At 43.4% G+C, this 8,483-nt stretch overlaps 1 protein-coding gene across 1 annotated transcript; it reads left to right on the top strand.

The window, feature by feature from the left end:
• Nucleotides 1–376: 376 nt before the first annotated feature.
• Nucleotides 377–8,436, top strand: CNOT8 (CCR4-NOT transcription complex subunit 8). The gene is made up of 7 exons (XM_074156163.1): nt 377–426; nt 1,407–1,606; nt 3,177–3,370; nt 4,834–4,995; nt 5,837–5,981; nt 6,659–6,769; nt 7,101–8,436. Exons 2-7 carry the CDS (start codon nt 1,490–1,492, stop codon nt 7,248–7,250), a joined length of 879 nt encoding a protein of 292 aa, XP_074012264.1. The 5' UTR covers nt 377–426; nt 1,407–1,489; the 3' UTR covers nt 7,251–8,436.
• The last annotated feature ends 47 nt before the right edge of the window (nt 8,437–8,483 follow it).

Here is an 8,483-nt window from a genome sequence, read left to right as displayed (position 1 = left end):
GAGAGGAGGGCACCGAACTCCGTCCTCCTTCCCTCCCTCCCCCCGCCGGCGAACTTTGGACTCGCCCGCCGCGCCCGGAGCAGGGAGTCCAGGCGAGTCCATTCACCGCACTGCGGGGGTGGACGGACACGAGGACGCCTCCGCGGGCTTCGCGCAGGCGCACTGCGGACAGAACCCCGCGCCTGCGCGTTCCCCCTCCCCTCCGCGGGAGCGCGCGCGGCCGCGAGGCAGGCGCGCGCAAGCAACGTTCCGCCCCCCCCCGTCGCCGCCGCCCGTAACGCCCGCGCGCGCGCGCCCCGCGGCTTTGCCATATCTCTCGCGAGAGTGCCGAGAGACAACCCGGAAGTCCCGCCCACCCCTCCCGGAGGCCCCCATCGCGCCTGCGTGGAGGCGACCGGCCTCGGCCCGGCCCCGGCTTCCGGGCAGGTAGAGTGGGGGCGGGGGAGGCGATGGGGAGCGCCGGAGCAGGCGAGCGGCGGCGGCGGCGGGGGGGGAGCGGGGGAACGAGAACGGCCGGGCGGCCGAGCGCCAGCGGCGGGGCCCGGTCCGGCCCGGCCCAGCGGCGCGCGAGCAGGTGGGGGCGGGGCGGCCCCGGGCGCTGAGGGGACGGCGGCGGGACGGGGCCTCCCCCATGCTCCCACACAGGGGTGGGGCCGCGGCCGAGGGCGGCGGGAGGGACCCTGAGGGCGCAGGGCCGTTGTCGGTGGGCCGAGGGAGCGGGGACCCTCCTCCCCCCCTCTTGTCTTGGGCTGAGGGAGCCGGGACGCTTCCAGCCCGTGTTGGGCCAACCGGTGGTGGTTGGGGGGTCCCCGGGTGCCGGATCGCGCAGGGCCTGGCCGTTGGTGGGGCGGCCGGAGCCCCCGCATGCAGAAAGAGGGGGTCGCTTTGCCGGTGGTGGTGTAAGAAACGGTAAACGAGCGGTGGTTTCTCTGAGGGGCAGCACTGCTGGAACTGGCCTTAGCATAAACTGAAGTTCAGCGTTTCCTGAATTACGTCAGAGAAGCCCTTGTCTATAAATGCAGTCTGCAAAGCGTTCTGCTACTGTTTTTAAAAGCTGTTGCAATATATGAAAAGTATTAAACGTGAGGGTTCCTCACTTGTGCATCTTGTGCCTGGAGTTTCAGAGCTTACGGCAGGAGAAAACAGACAGGGAGAATGACTTTTCGTAAATAGCCGGACTTTTAACTGTGCATCCGCTGTTGTACCCTGAACGGATGCTCTAGGTTTTCTTCTTGTTCAGCATGTTTACAGGAAGCGATAAAAGCAAGAAAAAAAACTTGGCATAAACTTTAAATGCGCTATTTGAATCTGAAAATGGAAGTGTGACTGACTTTGCCAGAGCATTCATTCCTAATATGTAGATCTTTCTGCATATAAATTACTATTTATTTATCTGTTTAATGCAGCACACTGATAAGGTCGCACAGCTTGCAGTTCTACGCTGTCACCTGAATTCAGCATCAGCTGTCCTTACTCTGGTCCCTGCAAAATGCCAGCAGCCCTTGCAGAGAACAGCCAGGTTATCTGTGAAGTATGGGCCAACAATCTGGAAGAAGAGATGAGGAAAATTCGAGAGATTGTTCTGAGTTACAGCTACATTGCAATGGTAAATATTTTATACTTGACGTAATTGCCTTAGTGGGGGGATTTCTGGGGGGAGGGGAACAAGTTGTTTCTTGAGAAAGGAATGATTTCCCCCTGTCCCTATTCAAAGGCCAGAAGATAGAAGTTAAGTGCTGGAAAATTAGGAAGCTGTTCAGTAGAAGCTTTCCAGAATTTAATACAAGTAATGTTGAGTATGGGTTGAGTAAAAGATGAGGAAGAGAGAGACCACCTTAAAAACCTGAATTTATTTACCTATTCAGCACATATTAGTTTATGCCACAGAAAATGAAATAGGCCAGTGTACAACTGGATTTAAATCCTCAGATTTCCACCAGTGTATTTGTCCTTTGAATGTTTCTCCCTTTGATTATGGAAGATTCTGTGGTGTTGTAGGACAAAAGACCTGCAAGTGGCAACTAGTCAGCTGGTCTGCCTCCTTTTTAAGGGAGTCAGATGTTGATTCTTACAGAACAAAAATATTTTGACTGTAGATATGATAATGTGTTCAGAAAGCTTTGTTTGAGATGACCAGAATCTCCCCCGGGCGGGAGGAATCTCTTCCTGCTCTTATAAGTCTGTATCTGCTTGGCAGGAGCCAATTAGTTACATAAATAGCTCAATTTAGTTATGATACTATAAGTTATGCCGACTTTGCTTGGGAACTCTAAACTTCAAGATATGATAGGTCTTTAATAAAAGCGTGGCCTAAAAGCACATGCCCCTGCAGAGTGTGTGATATTTCAGTGTAGTGAATATGATTTTTTTGTTATCATATGTCAGTGGAAAATGCTTCCATTTTCTCTCATTGGAAGTGTGCTTATGACCTGTTTTAGTGGCTCTGCTGTAGGAGTGGACACAAAAAGATCTTGGGCAAGGGAGTAATTTTGTCAGACACACAGCACTGGATTCTTCGTGAAAGTTTTTTGCATCTGCTGTAGTCAGTATGTGACCTAGTCTGAGAGTAAAAATAGTCTAGAAGTTTGGGTTTCAGCAAAGATAGCACGCGATCACTGGCCAAATAAAATGTTGTCTGTGCACTAGATGGTTGCTCTGCTCTTAAGGTCTTTTTTGATTGACAGGAATTTCCGTTATTGTAGGCATTGGCTGTTCTCAAAAAAAGTGAAGGTTATCATGATCTGGACTATGGAATGAAAATGGTTAGAGTGCTAAATTTAACTTATCTTTAAAGCATGAAAGAACACTGAGTCCTTTTTAGTAGATTTAGGGAAAATGAGAGAGTTAGTCCTTTGCGAGAGAAGGAGGTTTAGATTATACAATAGTGCATATTGGATGACTATAAGTTTGGGTTTTTTGAGTAAAACAAAACTGCAAGAAAGGACACCTGAAATAAATGACTAAATACAGTAGTTAACAAATTGTGTAGGTTTTTTTAGCGTTTTTTTGTAGCAGTTTAAAATCTGTCTGAATATGGGAAAGGGGAGAAAGTAAGTGATTTTTACAGAAGAATTCACAGAATGCAGTACTGAGAACTGAATAGACTCCTAGTAGAGTGATAATAATGACTCTTAGTAAAGTAAGTGGTGAAATAAGATTTTTCCCTTCTCTCCTAGGACACAGAGTTTCCTGGCGTTGTTGTAAGGCCAATTGGTGAATTCCGCAGTTCCATAGACTATCAGTATCAGCTCCTTCGGTGTAACGTTGACCTTCTGAAAATTATCCAGCTGGGCCTGACTTTCACAAATGAGAAAGGAGAATATCCTTCCGGCATCAACACCTGGCAGTTTAACTTCAAATTCAACCTTACGTGAGTCTCTTGAACTAGGGAATAATCACCTATTTTATTCTGCTGAAGTGATGCTTTCCTTTGTCTGTAAGTTCATCATCAGTGGCTGGTTCTGAGCAATAAAAAAACCAGATTCTAACACAGATTACGTGGGAACCTATTTTAGCATGGTAGGAGTTTGCAGTATTTCTAGAAGTCAAAGCCATGCTAAAATCCTAGCTTTAATCCCCTTTCCCTTTTTAAATAGCCTATCCCCAATAATTGTATGTGCCTTAAACTTCTTTTCTGCAACAATGTCATAGTCTTAAACTTTATACATTATATATATATATTAAAAAAAAAATTCATCTCTTTCTGCTTAAAATAAATGGATGTGCTGTTTTCAGGAAAAAGGAAAGTACCTCTTTACAGATCCATGCTGTAATATAAACTGGGGTCTAAAAAAATGTTGGTGGAATCCTCACACCTGTTCAGGAGGTTGAATCTTGTTAAATGGAGTGTGGCAGTGTTTCTTGTCAGCTCCATGCTGCAGTATCCTGGATTGTAGTTGAAACAAGTTTCATTATCCCTTCCCCTGTAATTGTAAAGACTAACTCAGCATAATTACCAATAGAGCTGGAAATAAAGAGAGAGTTTATCTGGCAACATCAGACATTTATAGGAAATCAATCAGTATTTTTATGGAACTGTCATTGGAAAACATTACAAAAATTCATAGCCAGTATGTGCAGACCATGCAGTTCTTGAACCCAAAAGTGGCAAAATTTACTTCCACAACTTTATGAGCCTCTTAAAAGTATTGAAATCGGAGTGAAGTTGTTTTCATAGTGTGATCACTTCATTTGACTCAATTATCATATTTGGCATGAAGTTTGGTTTGTGTGTTGTCATGTCCTTCCATTTCCCCCACCCTTTAATGAAACAAACTGGTGTAGAAGTCCGGTTCCTGCTCATCTCTCCACTAAGGGTATCATCACTCACCCCTGCCCACCTTCCTCAGTCAAGTATTACGCAATTTTGTTTACTCCCAGAGATGGAACTGGAGATGATGATACGGTGGTATGCGCTGTGAAGTGAAAGAGAAAAATGTAGCCAGGAATGATGCTCAGCGCTTTAGAGTTGCGTGTCGTCCTGCTTGGGAGACCTCCCGTTTTCTCTGTGCTCTCATCTGTGGTACTTCATTCTTCTTGCAGAAGTGACGTTTATCAAAATGTCATTCAGTTCCATGGAGGTGGATTCTTTGGAATTTGCACCAGCAACAGAGTTATTAACTAATTACGATTGCAGAATAGCTTGTTACAGATGTAGGAGGCCGCAATTGTGGTATTAAAACTGATTCAATTTGAATTTTCTAGAGACAAATGTGGAACCTAGAGATAGCCTACTTGTCACTCCAGTTTTTTAAACACAGCGTGGGGGGAATTTTTCTAAAATGAGCCTGACTTTATTAGTACCTTGAGTGCAAAGCTGCTTTTCTCCTTCAGGGAGGACATGTACTCTCAGGATTCCATAGACCTCCTTGCCAGCTCTGGGCTGCAGTTCCAGAAGCACGAAGAAGAAGGGATCGATACCCTGCATTTTGCCGAGTTGCTTATGACATCTGGGGTCGTCCTTAGTGACAGTGTGAAATGGCTGTCCTTCCACAGGTAGGTCCGACATGGTCACTGATGCTGTGAAGCGAGACATCACTTTTTGGTTGAAATGCTGCTGCTCTTGTCCATGGGGACTGACACAGATTTTAAGGAGAAGAATTAGCAGCTCTGCAGTTCTTAAAATAAGCTTAAAGATACAAGGGCCAAATTTAAGAAGGAAGGACACTTGGCACTTCATTTTGTATTAGCACTTACTGTGATCTGAGTTTTGTGTATGTATTGCGTGCAAATCCTTTTGCTGTTACAGTCTTCCTTTATGGAAGAAGTTATTAAGGAGTTGAAACGTGATTTCTGCACTTAATAACTTGTGTGCATTGTAAAGTTAAGTTTTTGTTTCTTTTTCCTTATGCTGTCGGTGGTGTTCTCAACTTCCATCTTCTGTTTCTGTAGAGGAAGAAATCTGTGTAGTTGTCTTTCTTGTAGTGTTTCAAGAAATGATTACAAAGCCTCTGGTCCTCGATACCATCACAAGTGAAAGGACTTGAGGGAGGAGGAGGTGGTAGCAACAGATACTTAACAGGGTTTCCTGCTTTTCCATATTGCCCGTAGCTACAGAAACTTGGAGTGTTGGAAAGAAAATTATGTTCTTCCCAATGGCTTAGCGGTTCCGCAAGAGGTTAGCAGAAGCACCTAGGGAGCATTCAAAAGTCCTACGTTGACATAGATGATTAGGATGAATTCTGCCTCTGATCCAGAGGAGTTCTATGAATGTCAGAAAATGTTGAGATTTGAAAGCTACAGCATAAAAAAACTCTTGTGAAAAATGAGATACGAGTACAGACCGAGTATAGATGTTTCCTACTTACTTATCTGGTCTCTGTGTTTTTGTTTTCAGTGGTTATGACTTTGGCTACATGGTGAAGCTGTTGACAGATTCCAGGTTACCAGAAGAGGAACATGAATTTTTCCATATCTTGAACCTTTTCTTCCCATCTATCTATGATGTAAAGTACTTAATGAAGAGCTGCAAAAACCTCAAGGTACTTTTATCTCCCCAGAAAGCGAATGATGAATGGGCATCAACACTGTAAATGTACAATAAGACAAGTGACCGAACTGCCGCATATATCAAGTCTTAAAACTGGAACATGTGTAAAAGCCAGAGTCACACATAAGCACCTATGACTAGGTATCTAATCAATACTGCCTCCCTGGTTTTAGACTTATCAATATGTATATTATATAGGGGACGTTGCCATCACCTTCCGGTTTGTATATCAGTAATTTTAAAAGCTAATTATAATTCATATCTTCCCTACGTGAGGTGGGGTATTTCTTCTTACATGAACTATTACGTGACTTGAATAACTGGTCGACACTCAAAGGGTTGAAAGTAATTTATATACTGAATCACAGCCTTGTTTGAGGAAAGGGAGGGAAAGGTCCAGCATTTGTAACCTATGAATGTACCCACAGTCATCTCAAGTATCTGCCGTAGGAAGGCAAGGGACCTAAATTTGCGAAGAGTACTTATGTGTCATTGAACAATATTTACCACTGTTTCACTCACAGCTGGGGTGTGTGTGTGTGTGTGCTGCTGGATTCATCCATGTTTGCATCGATTCATCCTAGCTAGTGTTTGCTCTCACGTTTTGGAGAAGTGTGGCAATTTTGGTAAGAGAGAGATCTTCCAAAATAAAATCTGTTCTCTTTGTAGGGTGGCCTTCAAGAAGTGGCCGATCAGCTGGATTTGCAGCGAATTGGACGACAACACCAGGCAGGATCAGACTCTCTTCTCACGGGAATGGCATTCTTCAGAATGAAAGAGGTACTGCTCTATTCTTTATGGTTCTTCTTTCTCCAGGTCCTATCCATAAATGTCACCGTGTACAACGTGTTTTCTGTTTGGTTTGGGATTTGTTTTTTTTTTTTTAAGCCTTGTGGCCTTCACACTTCAAACTGTCAATAATAGGAATTGTTGATATTGGCACAGACTTCTGTTTACTCCTCTTTCATGTGTTTATCTTAATTTGTGTGCTGCATCATAGAGGTGACCGACTTCAAATGAGCTGTTTAATTAACATGGGATGCTTTCTGATTTAGAGGCACAATTAAACAATACCTGTTTCTTTGCTTTTTTTTTTTTTTTTAATCTGCAGTTGTTTTTTGAGGATACAATTGATGATGCAAAGTATTGTGGGCGGTTGTATGGCCTTGGCACAGGAGTGGCTCAGAAACAAAATGAAGATGTGGACTCGGCCCAGGAGAAAATGAGCATTTTGGCTATTATCAACAACATGCAGCCGTGATAAGCGGCACCCCTCAGCAGAACATGGTTACCATATTGGCAGCTGCTGTCCTCAACCATTTTCCCCTAATAGTGTCTCAAACAACAGGCACCTACAGTACACAGCCTGCAGAAGGCCTGCAGTTTTGCTGAAGAGCTGCATCTTCATTTGAAACCCAGAAGAAGAGTTGACTGAATTCCTAATGCCAGCATTTGTGGTTTGCCATCTTTTTAATACCAAGGGCAAAAGACAGAACCTACTGTGTATACCTCTGTTTTTTTTCCTCTTTATACTGTACAGAATCTGCAAGGAAGACTTAATGGTAGAATATTCAGTAGAGCTAAGGGTCTGGAAATCCAGTGAAAACGGACACAGACATGCACACAAATTTGTAAATTGTGCTTTATAAAGCTTATTTTAAAACTTCTGCATGTTGTGAGGGTGACTGCTTCACCTCATGTTTTGCTTATTTTATCTCTGTGTAGTCTGTGGAAATTGCTCCCTTTGATCACTGCAGAGGTTTGGGAACGGATGACATTAAAAATGATCCTTGCAGCTAAAAATATTCAGAGATTTGCTTTAACAACAGTGGGAATGGATATTACTGGTGCTGATTTGATCAGCTCTCCATAGTTTCTATATGGTACCCGTTTGACTCCTACTGAGCCTCAGCTTAGTTCTTATGGGTATTAAACTGTTCTGGGAATAGATTGAGAGCGTTTGCTCGAGGACCTTTTGACAGGGGATTGGACCAATACTCTTCATTTCAGTCATCTTCAGTTTAACCTACAAATGTTATTCTTCTCATTGCAACACAAGTAGTTCAGCAGGTGGATAAGTATTTGTTCCTCTTCTCCAGCCCCTAATTTTACTATATGCTTGACAACAAAACAGCTCCATTTCTCTTCATTATAAACATCTGAGAAGTAGTTAAAGGATGGAAGAACAACTTGGGATTCTGACTTTTTTAAAAATGAGCTATTCTATAATATCTTTTTTTTTTTTTCAACAGCTCCGTAATGAAATTTCTTAAAAAACAAAACAAAAAACCCAAGCCTTTCGGACATGGCAAACCTAAGATTTTAAGACTTGCATTTTAAACACCCTTAAACAATCCATTATTAGGAGTTGAGGTTTAGAGCTGGTATTTAAAATGCTTGTAAATACTACTTGTTTTTAATTTTTGTAAAATAAATTTTTTTAAACCAGGCCTCGTTTTGGATTTTCCATCAAGCACTAAAATTCCCAAAGTTC

This window comes from Numenius arquata, chromosome 11 (genome assembly GCF_964106895.1).
Source record: "Numenius arquata chromosome 11, bNumArq3.hap1.1, whole genome shotgun sequence".
Classification (NCBI taxonomy): Eukaryota; Metazoa; Chordata; class Aves; order Charadriiformes; family Scolopacidae; genus Numenius; species Numenius arquata.
This window is presented reverse-complemented; position numbering and strand designations above follow the sequence as displayed.